Source organism: Protomyctophum bolini (genome assembly GCF_963924005.1).
Source record: "Protomyctophum bolini genome assembly, chromosome: 11".
Lineage (NCBI taxonomy): Eukaryota > Metazoa > Chordata > Actinopteri > Myctophiformes > Myctophidae > Protomyctophum > Protomyctophum bolini.
This window is the reverse complement of record NC_137872.1, coordinates 2,398,343-2,418,848: the sequence shown is the minus strand read 5'-3', so window position 1 is coordinate 2,418,848 and position 20,506 is coordinate 2,398,343. Positions and strand designations below refer to the sequence as shown.

Sequence of the window (20,506 nt, the reverse complement as noted above, 5' to 3'; positions counted from 1 at the left end):
CCCATATCTCTTGGAGCGGTTGAGCCGTACTAGCCGTGTCGCGTTCGGGAATCAATTTGATTAGTTGATTTGGGCCAAGCAGGGAGGAGTGATTGAGGAGAATTGATCCGATCGACAACCTAACCTCAAACCCTCTCCCTAACCCTAACCTCCCACGGGGCAGCACACCTAAACCTAACCTCAAACCCTCACCCTAACCCTCACCTCCCCCGGGGCAGCACACCTAAACCTAACCCCAACCCTCTCCCGACCCCCAGCGCTCGGATCATAGTACTGTATGCCTCCCACCAGGGATTGGGTCTCATTTTTAGATTCTTTGGTATGACCCGGGCCGGGGATCGTGACATCATGACAATGAACACAATGTTTTGGGCCGATCAAATAATTTATAAGACGAAAAACAAAACAAATAGTGTTGTCTGTCTCCTGACTTTCTTTTCTTCTTTCTAATGATTTGATCGGCCCCAAAACATTGTGTTCATTGTCATGATTTGTCACGATCCGAGTTGGCTTTGTCCGCGGCGTAACCGTCTTTAAATAAATTATATTAGAAGTGCCGATGGGAGAATGCATTGGGGTTTCATTTCCTGGGCCACTCGCTTTTCTGAAAGGGGGTGGGACTGCGGCGCTCTATAAGCCATATCTCCACAACTGGTGGGTCAAACTGAACAACCAATATGTCAATTTGGAGCTATGATTCCTTGCTTTTCAAAAAAAATCTAAAAAATTCAATGGCAGTCAAAATCAAATTTGGGCACAAATGTCAACTACAACAATAGGAGGAGGATAAAACGTTAAGAGGAAAAATTGAAACGGATGAGAGGAGAAAAAAAAGAGACAATAGGGAAGGCATAACAACGACAGCGTCATCCATCACTCTGTCAGCTCTGAGCACGCCGGCCATTATTCAGCCTCCACATTTTGGTATAGTGTCGTGTTATGTTTTTTTTTGTCTTGCAAAAGTCAAGTCCTGTCCATCCGCCAATTACTTCATATAAAGCCAACACTCTACTATAGTCAGCACTGAGAAGAGTCTGTAGTCTGCAGTGTGCACCACACTGATTAAAAATAACAATTATGCGAAAAGGTTTGTTAACCCATTCTGAACGGGAACCCATTTCGGTGTTAGCATCATGTTATGCTTTAGCTATTGAAAAATAGCAGATCTACAAGCTCATAGCGCGCCACCGAGTGGCGCGCTACGAGCTTGTAGGTCTGCTATTTTTGAAAAATCGAAGAACGACTGACTTTTTTAGAATCTGATCTCAGGTCAGAATGGGTTACTCAGACCAGTGTGTGTCCAGTGGAAACCTCGTATGAATCTGATCTCAGGTCAGAATGGGTTAAGCAGCAAAAAAATAAGGAAACCAAAGACAGTTGTCAGTTAGGAAGCTTGTATGAGGGCGTTACATTTAAATGACCACTTCACCACTTTTCAACCTATCTTCATATAATGTGTCCTCACTAATAATCATGAAAAAATGGCGCAATTTCTTCCTACTCGGTCTGTGTCTCATAGGAGGGCTGTGGGGCAGTTCAGAAACCGTCTTCCAGTGACATCATCGATGGGGAATACAAGCTAATAGAAACTGCAGGCTTTGCTTTCTAGTCCTGAAAAGTTGCAATGCGAAAATGGAAGCCATCGTTCTCTCACGATAATGAAAATATAAATCTAAATCTAAAAAAAAAAAAAATCTGCCTAATGATGATGTCACTGGAAGAAAAAGTAGAGTAGAAAAAAATCATGCAATTTTTTCATGATTATTAGTGAGGACCTATTATATGAAGATAGGTTGAAAAGTGGTGAAGTGGTCCTTTAAGTCTCTTGTTTGTATACATTTTAATGTTCATATTCGTCGTCCATGATGATGCTGTATAGGCTCAAAGTACTTAGGAACAACCGCTGGGTAGTTATCACGAGAGGCCAAAGTGTCAGGTAGGTTACATATAAGGCGATAACAACAAAAACCACGCCATTTTGTTTTGGGGGATCTGCCTCACTGAAAAAGAAAAAAAAAAAGGTCAACCCACCTTCATTTCGTCCAGGTTGGGAGGCAGAGAGGTGGGTTTGGTCCCTGCCGGCGCTGTGGGGGCGGAGCTCTGGCGGCTCTGAGCGCTCTGATTGGAGGAGGAGGTTGCCGTGGACGACGGGGCAGTGGCGGGCCTGCAGGGTGGGGAGGGGTCAGAGGTCGAGGTGGACGAGGAGGCAGGTCGCTGCTGATCTGTCTGGGATCTGTGGGGGAACGGAGAGAGAGAGAGAGAGAGAGAGAGAGAGAGAGAGAGAGAGAGAGAGAGACAGAGAGACAGAGAGACAGACAGAGACAGAGACAGAGACAGAGAGAGAGAGAGAGAGAGAGAGAGAGAGAGAGAGAGAGAGAGAATGAAAGGTGGACGAACAAGAAGAGGTGGCCATGTACAGTAGACGAGTAAGACGAAAGCTGAGTGGACCTGGCCCCTTTTGTGCCCATATATGGAGCTGAGTGATTGCTGATGCAACACACTCCATATTTGGATAGCGGGACAGACACACGGACAGACAGACAGACAGACAGACACACAGACATGATCTGCTAGGTCTCATAGTAAGTGCTCATTGCGTTCGCAAACAGCCTTTGGCACTGTAATGGGAATTTTAGAATGCCAACTACAGTGCCAGATATATGCATTATTGTGTATATATCATACATAGACTGTAAAAAATATGGACAAAGCGTTCCGCGGGTCTAACATGAACGTAAAATGAAGCCTGTCAGTCCTTGCAATGGAAGTCTCCATCTTTCTAGATCCGTTTTGGCCCAGCTGGCCCATTGGCTGGCCCAGACAACGAGGCGGGACTTCCCCCCCCTTCTTCTCCGTTGGTTTTTATTTTGACTCGAGTGGGTGGGGGATCCCGATCATAGACGGTAGCCACGCCCCTCAGAACATACTGAACATAAGACTTTATGGTCATTTTTTTTTATAAATGGGACCATAATTTTCCAAAAAGAATATTATGACATTAGAAATGAGACTTTAAACTATAGTGACTGGAAGCAGAAAGTATTCATGACCATGTTTATTAAGGTAATACAGTCTAGGTGAAGTTGGGCCCAAATACATGGACCTCTATGGGGCTATGGGGTTTTTCTGAGCCCAATGACAGCGCCACAACAGGCCATTAAATGAACTTTCATTTCCTTAGTGGCTTCACAAAATATCTGTCTGACTGCCCCCCTGGTATATATCCTCCTTCCATTGAGTCTCTTTTCTCACCAATGTGCTCAGTCGAATTCATGCAGCTGTCAATCTATAACAGCTGACTTGACTCCTCCACGCCGTCAGCAAAAGGTATACTTATGTGTGTCGCCCTTATCTTTAGAACAGATCCTTATATGACCAGTTAGTAATATAGCATCTCTGTTAGAACAAGACTATAAGGACTGTCTGAGGATGGGGTTGGGGAGGCTTGCACCCGGAGAGGCTGCTGGAACAGGCAAGGAGGAGGCCTGTTCCTGGTCCTCACTCTCTGTATGTTGTTACTCTGCTGAATCTTCTTAATGAATTCTCAATACTTCACCCTGAAGAACTTTGTCATTCCTTCATCTTTGGACGAATATTTAATCGGAGGGCGATCACTGGCACACTGGCTTATATAAGTGTGTGAGAGTATTTTTCGTATTTATCGTCCTGTTGTAGCGCCACCATGAGGCCGATTCCTGCAAAACACATCTTTTTTTGTTCCCACAGATGTCCAACTATTCCCACAGATCACACAATGCAGCACACCTCATGTCTGTACAGACATATAAGGTCATGAGATCAAGACGCAGCTGTCAGATACAGCACACCTGTCTAGTTAACGCTATTTAACCCATTCTGGGCGGGAAGCACTTTTGGTGTTATAGCATTATGTTATGCTTTAGCTATTGAAAAATAGCAGATCTACAAGCTAATATCACACACTGGCTCACCGTTGTCACGCCTCAAAACGTTCAGTGCAAAATCAAAACTAGCTCGATCTGACATTTCACTTACACACAGCGATTCTCAACCTTTTAAATTTCCAGTTTGATGAGCATTAAGCCACAGACGCCCATTTTACACAAATGGGGGGTCTGTGGCATTGCAGATGTCCCATCTACAATGCAACATTCTAAATTGAACAAATTTAGTGTGACCCTCTTTTTCATTCATGTTAACAGTAGCACTCATTCAGTGCCACAAATATATATATATATTTTTTTTACTTCATCCAGATTTCGAAAATTCCTCTAATCTGGTGTTCAGGTGATGATATGCACAATATAATTACAAATTATTATTATTATTATTATTATAAGCGCTACGAGCTTGTAGATCTGCTATTTTTGAAAAATCGTGAAAATGAGCCTCAAATTTGGATTTTTTTTTTTTCAGAACGAACGTTTTTAACTCAAATCTTTGCTTCTGGGTAGGGTCCCTGGAACAACACATTTTCAGATGGGGGGGGGGTCTCGGAGGCCAATTACAGATCATTTTGGGGGTTCTTGACATGAAATATTGAGTGATATAGGCCTTATAGAAACAGGTATTTCAGAAAACTGTCGGGATTTTCAGGCCTGAATGGGTTAACCCATTCTGAACGGGAACCCATATTGGTGTTAGCATCATGTCGTGCTTTAGCCATTGAAAAATAGCAGATCTACAAGCTCATAGCGCGCCACCGAGTGGCGCGCTATGAGCTTGTAGGTCTGCTATTTTTTGAAAAATCGAAGAACGACTGACATTTTTATAATCTGATCTCAGGTCAGAATGGGTTCATCAGACCAGTGTGTGTCCCGTGGAAACCTCGTATGAATCTGATCTCAGGTCAGAATGGGTTAAAATGTTATTCGCTTCAGAGATAGAGCCAAAAGACGTATTCATGTATCCTTGTTTAGTCTCTTCATGTTTGCTTCAATCATGACACACCTTTCCTCCCCAAAGTGAAGTGGAGAAACAGAGACAGCTGAGGCTGTAAAAACACTGCCTCTCCACTGAAAAGGCCTCCCGGGGGAAAACACTGACAAAACAACACTTTGACTTTGGCGAGGAGAACCGAGTTGTGAGCAGTTTGCTCACAATGAACAGATGCTTACAGAGAGTAACACATACTCGCACGCACACACACAAGCACGCACACACACACAAGCACGCACACGCACGCACACAAACACAGGCACAAAAATGGTTGTGTGGGTGTCATGTCACGATGCAGGGGCAGATGGGTTGCCACATCATACATTTCCCCGCTGGATTCCACACATATTTGACCTCTTTCTGGGGTTTTTGACACAGACTTTTCACTCAATCTGATCTCACCGAACACGGTGAAATAATAACACAGTAACACAGATTGGATTATGTAATCTTTCTGTACATATACACTACTAGAAAAAACCCCAAAATCCGTGCATATTACACTCCCCATAGATCCTCCCCATAGATCCTACCGAACTTGAGCAACGAGAGCCGCCACAGAGCGACCTAAAGCGAGCGAGTTGCCGTGGCGAAGGTTGGGAAGTTCGATTGAGCCGACACGGTCCCGTTGGAGTTGCAACCCGTCGGGTACAGATGAGAATCGTGCTTAATGTTGTGAGGAGCGCAAATTTGGCCCAACTGAGGTAATGGGGGTGAAAGCCGTACCTCCGTCACGGTCAAAACACCAGTAGAATAATATGTACAGATTATTTTTTTTTTTTCTAGTAGTGTATGTACAGTACAACCTTGACTGGTCAGTCAAGGTTTAACCCATTAAAACCTGAGACCAGATTCTAAAGGCTCATTCATAGTCTGGATTTTCGGTGGTGAGGTGACCACCGAACTACAACATGACGTCACTGAGCCGCGCTGAAGAGCAAACCACCGCCGCCACCGCCCCAGCCCTTCTCTCTGTTTTTATACTCACCACCGCTCATTGTTCCATCGTTACAAGGGAGACTCACGGCAGTATGCTGTGTGGTAGTTGTAGTTTTAAGTGAGACACTCACCTGGGCGGAGCGGGCAGGATGGTGTGGTAGTGGTGGTTGTAGTTCTCACCTGGGCGGAGCGGGCAGGATGGTGTGGTGGTTGTAGTTCTCACCTGGGCGGAGCGGGCAGGATGGTGTGGTAGTTGTAGTTCTCACCTGGGCGGAGCGGGCAGGATGGTGTGGTAGTTGTAGTTCTCACCTGGGCGGAGCGGGCAGGATGGTGTGGTAGTTGTAGTTCTCACCTGGGCGGAGCGGGCAGGATGGTGTGGTAGTTGTAGTTCTCACCTGGGCGGAGCGGGCAGGATGGTGTGGTATAGTTGTAGTTCTCACCTGGGCGGAGCGGGCAGGATGGTGTGTGGTAGTTGTAGTTCTCACCTGGGCGGAGCGGGCAGGATGGTGTGGTAGTTGTGGTAGTTGTAGTACTCACCTGGGCGGAGCGGGCAGGATGGTGTGGTGGTTGTGGTAGTTGTAGTTCTCACCTGGGCGGAGCGGGCAGGATGGTGTGGTGGTTGTGGTAGTTGTAGTACTCACCTGGGCGGAGCGGGCAGGATGGTGTGGTGGTTGTAGTTCTCACCTGGGCGGAGCGGGCAGGATGGTGTGGTGGTTGTGGTAGTTGTAGTACTCACCTGGGCGGAGCGGGCAGGATGGTGTGGTAGTTGTAGTTCTCACCTGGGCGGAGCGGGCAGGATGGTGTGGTGGTTGTGGTAGTTGTAGTTCTCACCTGGGCGGAGCGGGCAGGATGGTGTGGTGGTTGTGGTAGTTGTAGTTCTCACCTGGGCGGAGCGGGCAGGATGGTGTGGTGGTTGTAGTTCTCACCTGGGCGGAGCGGGCAGGATGGTGTGGTGGTTGTGGTAGTTGTAGTTCTCACCTGGGCGGAGCGGGCAGGATGGTGTGGTAGGTGTGGTAGTTGTAGTTCTCACCTGGGCGGAGCGGGCAGGACGGTGTGTGGTAGTTGTGGTAGTTGTAGTTCTCACCTGGGCGGAGCGGGCAGGATGGTGTGGTAGTTGTGGTAGTTGTAGTTCTCACCTGGGCGGAGCGGGCAGGATGGTGTGGTAGTTGTAGTGCTGCTGCTGCTGGTTGAGGATCTGCAGCTGCAGGAACAGCTGCTGCTGCTGGAGGATCTTGGCGTAGGAGGAGTCCAGCGGAGGAGGCGGAGGCGGCTCCTTGTCTCCGCCCTTCTGGTCGGGAGGGATGTACTGGTGGTACTTCAGCTTCTTGATCTAAATGTGCACGCGGAGAAGACAACGGATGAGGTGTATTATAGTCAGGACTCAGGATGTAGAAGACATTTTTTAGAATCTGATCTCAGGTCAGAATCATGGGCTAAAACGTCGTGTGCAAAAAAAAACGATATGTTTTCTATGGGAAAAAAGGTCCCAGAGTATCGTTACTGTCCCATAGCCTGGGTCCCCCAGCCTGATTCGCTGCGTTCCGTGTCGTACAAAATGATTCCTAAGTCTCTGACACGAGTAAGACGCGCAAACGCGGGAAGCGAACGCAGTCTGTCCCGCTGTTACTGTATATGTGGACTTGGCCCCTTTTGTGCCCATATATGGAGCTGAGTGGACTGGCCCCTTTTGTGCCCATATATGGAGCCGAGTGATTGCTGATGCAACACACTCCATATTTGGATAGCGGGACAGACACACGGACAGACAGACACACAGACAGACAGACAGACAGACATGATCTGCTAGGTCTCATAGTAAGTGCTCACTGCGTTCGCAAATACTCCATAGTACTGTATCTATAGTACTGTATCTATAGTACTGTACTCCTGGCCAGCTCTTCCCTCCAGTAAACCATCCATGTTACCGTCCCCGTCCCCCCTCCTCCCCCTCCCCCTCCCCCCCGACATTCAATCTCAAATCCAATATTTATTCAGCTTCACCGTCTGCTTGCTGCCCAACTAAAAAAAAGAAAAAGTGTGATGATATAGGTACAGTATAATGATAGATTTTCTGTCACATTCCACACTTCTCTGATCCTCGCCTGCACGGGAGGCACAGCGGATTTGTCACAGCATTTGTAATTTCCAGACAGAGAGACACATCTTGCGTGACATTCATCCAGACTGCAGGTATACAGTAGCTCCGATACTGTAATAATGCATAAGTTTTGGCTTACATAGCCGTCCTATAACGGTCGCAAACCAATGTGTGAATCGTTTTGATACAGAGACAGGCAGACATGGCAGCAAAACTAACTGTTTTTCTTTTTTTTTATCCAAAATGAGTTAATATCACAGGCAGACTCTTCACATACTAGAGCATGTCTGGAATAAATGTCAGAGCTGAAACTCACATGCAAATATGAAATAAACTCTTAAACATGTAGCTACAGTAGGTGTAATGTTAAGAGTCCACAGAAGTGAACCTTCTGTGGACTCACAACTCTCAACTCGCTGTTTTCAGCAAGACATTACTCTATAAGTCCTATCTCCAAAACTATGGTGGGTCAAACTGAACAACCAATATGTCCATTTGAAGCCATCATCCCCTGCTTTACCATGACATGAGAACACGAAAATTAAAATACATACAGTGAGTACAGTATGTCATGTCGTTATCTATTTAATTGGTATGGTAATTATTTGGTTCCCTTTCCTGTCCTCTCTCTCCTCCTTTCAAGGTTCAAGGTTCAAGGATAGCTTTATTGTCCCTTGCGGGAAATTGGTTTGCAGCCAGATCATAGTAAAAATACACACAACAACAACATTCAATACAAGACTATAAGATCTAAGAACAGGGCACTAGAGACAAGAGAATTCATGACATATAATAGTAGCAAAGTCAGCAAAAGTGCATTTAGTGGGCAGTATGTGCAAAGGGGCAAGAATACAGTGCTATCTGCTGTTCAGCAGTTGAATAGCAGCCGGGACAAAGGATCAATTGATTTATCAGGCCTTTCCAGTCATAGATTTAGAGCCCCCTGCCATCGAATGACAGGTGATGTCAGCTCAAGCACCCATAGGCGGTGAGAGGATTATTTACCATAAGTAATTTGGTAAACTCTTTGAAATAAACATTTACTTTTGCAACCAAACTAGTGAAGTTTAATTCTGTTGTTATGTTTAACCCATTCTGAACGGGAACCCATTTTGGTGCTAGCATCATGTTATGCTTTAGCTATTGAAAAATAGCAGATCTACAAGCTCATAGCGCGCCACCGAGTGGCGCGCTACGAGCTTGTAGGTCTGCTATTTTTTGAAAAATCAAAGAGCGACTGACATTTTTAGAATCTGATCTCAGGCCAGAATGGGTTAATCAGACCAGTGTGTGTCCAGTGGAAACCTCGTATGAATCTGATCTCAGGTCAGAATGGGTTAAGAACTCATTCTGGGTGGGAAGTTACCACCGAGTGCCGCGCTACGAGCTTGTAGGTCTGCTGTTTTTTGAAAAATTGTGAAAATGTGGCACAAATTTGGAATATATATTCTTTCAGAGCGAACATTTTTAACTCGAATCTTTGCTTCTGGGGGGGGGGGGGGGGGTCACTGGAACAACATATTTTGAGATTGTGGTCCGCGGGCCAATTACCGGTACATATAATTCTGGGGGTCCTTGACTTGAAATAGTTAGAGAACGGTCAGACACAGAAGTAATTTATTTTAAACGGTCATGTTTTAGAAGACATTAGGTCTAAATGGGTTAAATACAATAAAGTGCAAAACAGCCAACGGGTCTAAAGACTTCATACTGTCACACTGACACAGAAATGCTCACCTTAGGTTTGCTGTCTTTGGGTTTTTTGGGTCTCTGGGCCGAGCAGCGCTCAGAGTTGGTCTTGGGCTGAGACTGGAGAGAAGAGAGGAGAGGGAGGACAGTGAGGTCACGGTACACATCATGTGGACCAGACTGGAGAGAGGAGAGGAGAGGAGAGGAGAGGAGAGGAGAGGAGAGGAGAGGAGAGGAGAGGAGAGGAGAGGAGAGGAGAGGAGAGGAGAGGAGCGGAGAGCGAGGTCACGGTGCACATCATGTGGACCAGTGGTCCCCTAACTTTGTTCATGTTCAAGGACCCCCAAATTGACACTAATTAATTAGCCCGCGGACCCCCATTTGAAGAGATGTGCCAGGAACCCCCATAAGAGAAGATTTTTACGGCTCTAGCAGTGATTCTCAACCAGTTTAAGGACCCCCCAGTTTGACATGCATTAGTCTATACGGACCCCCATTTAATGGCATTTCTATGTCTGGGACCCCCAATTCATATAGTAAAATCAATGTTAATTTAACTCTGAGAGTGTACAAGTGTACAAATGGACCCTAACCGGTCCATTTGGTTCCATTTGTACACTCTGTACAAACTATCAATTCGCTGCAGGGGACCCCCTGGAACTCCCTCAAGGACCCCTGGGGGTCCCCGGACCCCACTTTGGGAACCACTGCTCTATGCACATGCACACGCCATTTTGGAAAGAACTTGGTGTTATAGAAGATGATACTAATGAAGGCTCTGTTCCATTCTGCTCCAACGGAGCCAGCGTGCTGCTATTGTTGGCTCACTGGAAACACTCTACATCAGTGGGTCTTAAAGGCGCAGTGAAACGGAAATGGTGAACAACTTGAAAATGGTGTTTCCACTTTCCACATGAAACACCGGTCTGAAGTTTCTGAACCAATCAGACGATGGGACGATAGCTAGGGACGGTGGCTAATGCTATGCGCAACAGCGTGGTGTTGTTTGTTTATAAATCAGACGGTCGCCCAGCACAACCAGTTTACTGTTATGTAGCTTATTTCTACCCTATAATGTTTTCAGAAACATATTTTAGCGTGATGATTAAGTTGAAACCGAGTAATACACTGTCTGAATGTTATCTTGAATGGAAATAAAAACGGAGTAATCTGTAATCAGAAGCAGCTGTGTTGCATGGATGCGCAGACATGGGGAATTAAACATGTGAGCTTCATTTTTATTGGCTTTTATCGATGTGTACCTCTACACGTCATCACGCAGCACGTTTTCGTTTTAATAAATAAATAATACAATCGTTTTTATGGACCTTTGATATAAAAACACACAGAAATGAGAATTTTCCCATTTTTTTGGCATCCATTGTTAGGTATGCCCATATGATGACCACGGATATGGTCTAAAAGTGTGAAAAACTTATTTTTCATTTCACTGCGCCTTTAAAGTGTCCTTGAGCCGGTTCCAAATGGCATCACACGGGTGTGTAACAAATGGAAGCAAATGGACCCTTTTAGGATTGATTTTAAAATTATTTTACTTGTCTATAAGCTCTCAATGGTCTCGCACCTTCCTACCTACCTAAATATGTCCCAAACCGCCCCCTATAAGGTCTTCCACTGCTGGCCTGCTCGCTTTGCCAAAAAAAAAAAAGGCAACTAAAAAATACGGGGAAGCAGCTTTTTGCTTCTACGGGCCGTCGGCATGGAACAAACTCCCACTGTACCTTCGACAGGCAGCCTCTGTAGACATTTTAAAAGCACAGCTCAAGACCCACTTCTACAACAGTGCTTTTAATTGATCTTTTATCTTTATTTGTGTTATTCATGTCCTCACTGTATTGCATTACTGCTTGTTCTTAATGTTGTTGCCTTGCTTTTCTTTTATTCTCCATTTTTCTGTAAAGCACTTTGAGCTGCATTTCATGTCATGAAAGGTGCTATACAAATAAAGTTTTATTATTATTATTATTACCCTCGGAGTTATGGGGGTCCTTGAAATTAAACAAAAGTTTGAGAACTACTAAATGGAACAGAGCCTTGATTAGTATCATCTGTAACAGCTGATGAAGTGGCACGGTAGGAAGAGTTATCCTGTGTGCATATTAGAGCCCCCATTTCAGAATGATGTCCCTCGTTTGAGTTGTGGCTGATCAGCTGATCATCATGGCGTCTCGCTCGCTCACCTTCACTGTCGCCAAAGAAGAAGTGGCACTCCTCTGGTGACCACCACCCGGCGCAGCCGTCCCATTGGTCAGCTTCTGGGAGGAGGGGGAGGATCCGGAGACAGGTGGTGGGAGAGGAGGAGGGGCCGGGGGCGGCGCCTGATTGAGAAACTGGTAAAGAAGAAAAGAGCATTGTGGTGAGTGATGATTATACCAATGATGTCATTACTAGTCCAGGACTAGAACCAGCATGAAGAGAGAGAGAGAGAGAGAGAGAGAGAGAGAGAGAGAGAGAGAGAGAGAGAGAGAGAGAGAGAGAGAGAGAGAGAGAGACTATAGGATTCTACAACACTGGTCCTCTGGCACTCACCCGACTTTATATTTGGTGATGGAGCAACTTAACCCATTCAGGCCTGACGTCGAAATTATTATTATTATTATTTTTCAAATGTCATTTTTTCCGAAAAACCTCATGTTTCTATATCAGTGGTTCTCAATATTTCATGTCAAGGACCCCCAAAAATATATGAAATTGGCCACTGACCCCCCCCCCCCCCCCCCCATCTGAAAATGTGTTGTTTCAGGGACCCCACCTCCCAGAAGCAAAGATTTGAGTTAAAAACGTTCGCTCTGAAAGAATATATATAAGCTTTGCACCACATGTTCATGATTTTTCAAAAATAGCAGAGCTACAAGCTCATAGCGCGCCACTCGGTGGCGCGCTATGAGCTTGTAGATCTGCTATTTTTCAATAGCTAAATTATAACATAATGTTTAAAACACCAAAAAGGGGTTCACCGCCCAGAATGGGTTAAGCACCATGGACGTTTAAATAATTACAACATTATTGTTTTTTCACTCCGAGTCAATTTCACGCCCCATTGGTTAATTATATGAATGTTATACATTATGCAAATGATGCATACAACTGAGTTGAGGACCCCTCTCTAGAATGTTAAACAGTACGATGAACTTACTGAAGCAAAAAGGGAGAATGTTTAACCCAACTTAGACCAAGACCAAATAAGTATCAAAAATTATATCTCTGCTGTCAGGAAGAATCCAAAATGTTCATTTTTCAGAAAATGAAATTGAAGAAAACCTTATATTTTGAAAACAAAGCAATACTGACTTTATATAATTGTCAATGACTTGCATGAGATGGGGAGAGTAGTTCTGCAGCAAGTCCTCAAAAAAGGCCTTTGTTTTTTTTAGATACCCCTGCCCGAGTTAGAACAAAACGCAACCATGTTTTTTTCTTATCTGAAATGGATTGTTGCAATTTTTTTGGCTATTCGTTACACCTACCCCAATTTCTGAAAAAGGCCGGTCAGAATAGGGCAAAGGTGACAAAAAAGCCTATAGCTTGAGAATGCTCACTCTTATCGTCATTGCGAACGCAGTGATTGCGAAAGCAGTGAGCACTTACTATGAGACCTAGCAGATCATGTCTGTCTGTCTGTCTGTCTGTCTGTCTGTCTGTCTGTGTGTGTGTCTGTCCCGCTATCCAAATATGGAGTGTGTTGCATCAGCAATCACTCAGCTCCATATATGGGCACAAAAGGGGCCAGGTCCACTCAGCTCCATATATGGGCACAAAAGGGGACGTATAGCTGCTTTGGGGACTCCTTATATGGTTATGGCTGAGTCATGGTGACATATTGATGCAACACACTCCATATTTGGACGTAGCTCCATATATGGGCACAAAGGGGACACAACCACAAACACACAGACAGACAGACAGACAGACAGACAGACACACAGACAGACACACAGACAGACATGATCTGCTAGGTCTCATAGTAAGTGCTCACTGCGTTCGCAACTATGAGACCTAGCAGATCATGTCTGTCTGTCTGTGTGTGTCCGTGTGTGTGTGTCCCCTTTGTGCCCATATATGGAGCCGAGTGATTTGTTTGTGATTGATGCAACACACTCCATATTTGGACGTATAGCTGCTTTGGGGACTCCTTATATGGTTATGCGTTCGCTTCCCTTCGTTTGCGCGTCTTACTGGTAACATTGGTCCGGTTCCTATATAGCAACGCCCCACCGTTCCAACTATGTATGGCATTGCAAATATATTCACAGTGCAAAGCGTAGTTGAAAGGAGGATTTTAAAAACCTTCGTAAATCCGACTCCAGGATGGCTGTCCTTGGTAGATCTTCTATCATCCACATTTAACCCATTCTGAACGGGAACCCATTTTGGTGTTAGCATCATGTTGTGCTTTAGCTATTGAAAAATAGCAGATCTACAAGCTCATAGCGCGCCACCGAGTGGCGCGCTACGAGCTTGTAGGTCTGCTATTTTTGAAAGATCGAAGAACGACTGACATTTTTAGAATCTGATCTCAGGTCAGAATGGGTTCATCAGACCAGTGTGTGTGTCCAGTGGAAACCGCGCATGAATCTGATCTCAGGTCAGAATGGGTTAATTTGTGCCTTTGTACGGCGACGCTGCCGCCCTTATAAAAGCTTCTATCCATTTAGTTGGGGACCCCCTGGAACTCCCTCAGGGACCCCTGGGAGTCCCCGGACCCCCTGGAACTCCCTCAGGGACCCCTGGGAGTCCCCGGACCACTGGAACTCCCTCAGGGACCCCTGGGAGTCCCCGGACCCCTGGAACTCCCTCAGGGACCCCTGGGAGTCCCCGGACCCCCTGGAACTCCCTCAGGGACCCCTGGGAGTCCCCGGACCCCCTGGAACTCCCTCAGGGACCCCTGGGAGTCCCCGGGCCCCACTTTTCCGAGAACCACTGTCATTATGGTGTCGGGAAAACCGCTCAAAAATGGACGGCCTGCACAAATCTGCATCTCCAGGCTTGCGCTGCAACAGTGTGTGCTGTGTGTGATGTCAGAGCTTACCTCCTGGTCAGCCTATACATGATAAAGTGTTGAATTGTCATTACTTTCACTTCATCTCCGAGCTTTAGTGTCAAGGTTTACCCTGGAGGAGTTCCCTGAGAAGTGTAGCCCTGAGTGAGTGACTATTGTCCAACCCCAACAGAGGAACCTATTAAGAACTCTGGTTCTCCTCACAGTCCATTTAAATAGTCCATTTCATGATGGACGGAAGGACACAGAGGAGTGAGCAGATCCCTTCAGCGGCCCGTCAGCAAATAATAAACTGCTCTGTAACCAGCCAGAAACACGGAGACACGGATGAACCTACATCTAATCAAATACTAAACTGCTCTGTAACCAGCCAGAAACACGGAGATACGGATGAACCTACATCTAATCAAATACTAAACTGCTCTGTAACCAGCCAGAAACACGGAGACACGGATGAACCTACATCTAATCAAATACTAAACTGCTCTGTAACCAGCCAGAAACATGGAGAAACGGATGAACCTACATCTAACAGTCAAATAATAAACTGCTCTGTAACCAGCCAGAAACACGGAGATACGGATGAACCTACATCTAATCAAATAATAAACTGCTCTGTAACCAGCCAGAAACATGGAGAAACGGATGAACCGACAAAGAAAGCCCACACCTGTAAACGGTGTGACAAGAGTTTCAGTCATTTAGGTGATCTGAAGAAACACCAGCGAATCCACACAGGAGAAAAGCCATACCACTGTGAACTGTGTGACAAGAGTTTCTCTGTGTCAGGTAACCTGAAGTCACACCTCCGTATCCACACTGGAGAAAAGCCACACCACTGTAAACAATGTGACAAGAGTTTCAGTCAGTCAAGTGGTCTGAAGAAACACCAGCGTATTCACACAGGAGAAAAGCCATACCACTGTAAACAGTGTGACAAGAGTTTCAGTCAGTCAAGTGGTCTGACGAAACACCAGCGTAGTCACACAGGAGAAAAGCCATACCACTGTAAACAGTGTGGCAAGAGTTTCAGTCAGTTAGGTGGTCTGAAGTCACACCTGCGTATTCACACAGGAGAAAAGCTATACCACTGTAAACGGTGTGAAAAGAGTTTCAGTAGGTTAGATAGCTTGAAGAAACACCTGCGTATTCACACAGGAGAAAAGCCATACCACTGTAAACAGTGTGACAAGAGTTTCAGTCAGTCAAGTGGTCTGACGAAACACCAGCGTGTTCACACAGGAGAAAAAGCCATACCACTGTAAACAGTGTGGCAAGAGTTTCTCTGGCTCAGGTGACCTGGTTTTACACTAGCGTATTCAATTTACAATTTAGGCATTTAGCAGACGCTCTTAATCCAGAGCGACTTACATTAAGCAAGAACAAAAAAGCATGGGAATACCTCACATAAAAACATTTATCATGAAACATGCGTAATCTAAGAAAGTAACAGTGGAATATCTATATAATGAAACTATACATATAAACTATACATATATACTACTATGCTATGCTACACATGTACTATATGTACATAATGTACTCTTCACACAGGAGAAAAGCCATACCACTGTAAAAGAAAGACGAAATGTCACGTTCTGTCACAGGCAGGGGGTGGAGAAATTAACGTAACTCTGTGTTCCTGGCATTAATATGTTTTCTTTTGTAAATTTTTCTGAGCTCAATTGCACCCAAAAAGTATAGATTTTCTGTGGTCTGTGGTTTATGCTCTGGTCTGCCTGTAGACTGTGAGGATAAGAGTCCACAAACCCCATAAACCAGTAAGACGCGCAAACGCGGGAAGCGAACGCAGCTCGTACATATTTGGGTTTTGGACGTATAGCTGCTTTGGGGACTCCTTATATGGTGCCCCTTTTGTGCCCATATATGGAGCTGAGTGGACCTGGCCCCTTTTGTGCCCATATATGGAGCTGAGTGATTTGTTGATGCAACACACTCCATATTTGGACGTAGCTCCATATATGGGCACAAAGGGGGGACACACGCACACACAGACATGATCTGCTAGGTCTCATAGTGAGTGCTCACTGCGTTCGCAATCACTGCGTTCGCAATCACTGCGTTCGCAACTATCATTTAGTTGGGGACCCCCTGGAACTCCCTCAAGGACCCCTGGGTCCCAATTTGGGAACCACTATATCATATGGTGTCGGGAAAATCGCTCAAAAATGGACGGCCTGCACAAATCTGCATCTCCAGGCTTGCGTGCTGTGTGTGATGTCAGAGCTTACCTCCTGGTCAGCCTATACATAAAGTGTGAATTGTCATTACTTTCACTTCATCTCCGAGCTTATAGTGTTGAGGTTTACCCTGGAGGAGTTCCCTGAGAAGTGTAGCCCTGAGTGAGTGACTATTGTCCAACGCCAACAGAGGAACCTATAAAGAACTCTCGTTCTCCTCACAGTCCATTTAAATAGCTGCATTTCATGATGGACGGAAGGACACAGAGGAGTGAACAGATCCCTTCAGACGAGTTACACAGGAAAGAAAGCCCACATCTGTAAACAGTGTGACAAGAGTTTCAGTCAGTCAAGTGATCTGAAGAAACACCAGAGAATCCACACAGGAGAAAAGCCATACCACTGTGAACTGTGTGACAAGAGTTTCTCTGTATCAGGTAACCTGATGTCACACCTCCGTATCCACACTGGAGAAAAGCAATATCACTGTAAACAGTGTGACAAGAGTTTCTCTGCGTCAGGTAACCTGATTTTACACCTGCGTATACACAGTGGAGAAAAGCCATACCACTGTAAACAGTGTGACAAGAGTTTCAGTCAGTTAAGTGGTCTGAAGAAACACCTGCGTATCCACACTGGAGAAAAGCCATACCACTGTAAACAATGTGACAAGAGTTTCAGTCAGTTAAGTGGTCTGAAGTCACACCTGCGTATTCACACAGGAGAAAAGCTATACCACTGTAAACGGTGTGAAAAGAGTTTCAGTTGGTTAGTTAGCTTGAAGAAACACCAGCGTATTCACACTGGAGAAAAACCATACCACTGTAAACAATGTGACAAGAGTTTCAGTCAGTTAAGTGATCTGAAGTCACACCTGCGTATTCACACAGGAGAAAAGCCATACCACTGTAAACAGTGTGACAAGAGTTTCCGTAGGTCAGATAGCTTGAAGAGACACCAGCGTGCGTATTCACACTGGAGAAAAACCTTACCACTGTGAAAAGTGTGACAAGAGTTTCTCTGTGTCAGGTAACCTGAAGTCACACCTGCGTATCCACAGTGGAGAAAAGCCACACCACTGTAAACAGTGTGACAAGAGTTTCAGTCAGTCAAGTGGTCTGAAGAAACACCTGCGTATCCACACTGGAGAAAAGCCATACCACTGTAAACAATGTGACAAGAGCTTCAGTCAGTCAAGTGATCTGAAGAAACACCAGCGTAGTCACACAGGAGAAAAGACAACCTGAATGGATCCGTGACTATATTTCATCCGATTTCCGATCCGTTCCGAGATTTCTTTCAAATGGCGGAGCCAAGCATGTCTTGGACTTACCGCTGGGCTAGCGTGGGCTGCAGCCGCTGCCTCTCTCTTTGGGGGGGGCTGGGTACCCCAAAATTATAGCGAAATTAAAACAAAATACCCTAATTATTTTCCGGCCACACGGCTTTGCCAAAACGCACCGTGCAGCCCAGGGGGGCCCTGAAATTCTGTCTAGCCCGGGGGCCTTGAGAGGGTTAATCTGGCCCCATATATATATATGACATAGCAATTTCCCAGCAGAAGAGCAGATGTCACTGTTGAGGGATTTTGACGGTTTTCATTGCAGCTCAAAAGGCTCAGAACACACAGAGAAAACCCCAGACCACAGAACATCTACTGAATGTTCAAAGTTCAGGTTGTGTGGGTGTAAATAAAACCTAAAAAACGTTTGAGTGCTTTTTCTTTTTTTACCTGGGTAGGGGAGGGGACAGTGTTCCCCGTGGGGGGGGAGGGCAGGTCCAGGGGAGACTCCTGGCACAGAGGCTGCTCCGGGGACAAGCTGTCCTCGTTGCTGTCCTCGTCAAACGAAGAGTTTTCACCTGAACCCTTTGGGAAGTCCGTCTCTGTGTGTGAGAGAGAGAGAAAGAGAGAGAGATAGAGAGAGAGAGAGAGAGAGAGAGGGAGAGGGAGAGGGAGAGGAAGAGAGGTGATTATCTTGGTCTTGTCAGCTGATATTTCTGCCACCTTTCATTTGGGATGTGTGTGAGATGATGAGATGAGATATACTTTATTAGTCTCCCGAAGAAGAAATTTGTCTTAGACAAAGTGTGTGTGTGTGTGTGTGTGTGTGTGTGTGTGTGTGTGTGTGTGTGTGATGAAGGCACAGTTATTTTTGTTTGTTTGATGGAAATAGAGAGAATAGGACAGAAGGATTAGATAATGGAGGCATACGTGAATAGAATAATTGTAAACATCTATCGTTAGAAAACAATGAATCCACATTCAACACCCAGTCTAAACGGTTTACAGTGCAATTGACCTCTGTGTGCATGTGTGCGTGCGTGTGTGCGTGCGTGCGTGTGTGCGTGCGTGTGTGCATGCGTGCGTGCGTGCATGTGTGCGTGCGTGTGTGCATGCGTGCGTGCGTGCATGCGTGCGTGCGTGGCCCAGACTCATAGGGATGACATCACGCCGTGAGCTTTATCGCCCGTGTTGCTGATCGTTAAGACAACGCGTTCCTCTCCCTGAAGTTAATCTGCAACGCCGCAGCGCTTAATTAGCCACCTGCCAGTGTGACCGTGTTCCATCTCCCTGAACCAGGTCAGCCAGCGCCATCACACTGCTTCCCTCTCTACAGGTGGGCCCGGGAAACACAGAGTTACATCCACCGTGTGGCTTTGTGTGAACCACTGACTGCATTGTATGATGGAAACACATAGTTACATCCACCGTGTGGCTTTGTGTGAACCACTGACTGCATTGTATGATGGAAACACATAGTTACATCCACCGTGTGGCTTTGTGTGAACCACTGACTGCATTGTATGATGGAAACACATAGTTACATCCACCGTGTGGCTTTGTGTGAACCACTGACTGCATTGTATGATGGAAACACATAGTTACATCCACCGTGTGGCTTTGTGTGAACCACTGACTGCATGGGCGCACTCTACAGATCTCGCTTATAGCGCCACCTATAGGTGCGCCAACGGGCCCTGCCTGTCAAAAGAACTATAGGCATGTCCCGATATGTCCCCTTGTTTCATTCCCGATCCGATCCCATTAACCACGATTTCTGTGTTAGCCGATATAACGATATACCGGATATACCGAAACCAGCCATTTTGTACGAAACAGGCCACTCCTGAAATGTTTAGAAGCCAATCTTAGCCAAGCAGGAATATGAGAAATCAAAACGGACAGATCTGAAAGAGTAGGTAATAATATTATGACAAAATGTGTCGGCCTCCTGGTGGCGCTATAAAAGAGCAGATATGAACAATGCAAAGGATTTTCCTTGGCCTCTATAGGGAGTGGTTCATACAGAGTTTGACACAGATAGGTGCAGTTATAGGTAAAAAACACGAATGGGCCCGTTATAGCGCCACCATGAGGCTGATGTGAAAATCAAGTGGCATTTCTTCCTCTGCCTAGTGGTGGGGATAGAATGCGCGCGCAACATTTCACTCAAATTGCACCTTGACACCTTCTCATTTCACCATACAAGCCATGCTTTATACATTTAACCCATTCTGGGCGGGAACCCCTGTTGGTGTTAGCATCATGCTATGCTTTAGCTATTGAAAAATAGCAGATCTACAAGCTCATTTTTGAAACATCGAAGAACGACTGACATAGAAACATGGCTTTTTCAGAAA

General features: G+C 45.6%; 1 protein-coding gene across 1 annotated transcript in view; it reads right to left on the bottom strand.

Moving 5' to 3' along the window:
- The window catches only part of LOC308323759 (uncharacterized protein), a 90,905-nt gene that overhangs the window by 23,727 nt on the left and 46,672 nt on the right, over positions 1-20,506 (bottom strand). Inside the window, exons 7-11 of the mRNA XM_080775566.1 lie at positions 18,597-18,748; positions 11,845-11,994; positions 9,692-9,763; positions 6,993-7,186; positions 2,032-2,233 (exon numbers count right to left, since the gene is read on the bottom strand). Of these exons, the coding sequence (XP_080631692.1) occupies positions 2,032-2,233; positions 6,993-7,186; positions 9,692-9,763; positions 11,845-11,994; positions 18,597-18,748 (770 nt within the window). The remainder of the gene's footprint in view (positions 1-2,031; positions 2,234-6,992; positions 7,187-9,691; positions 9,764-11,844; positions 11,995-18,596; positions 18,749-20,506) is intronic.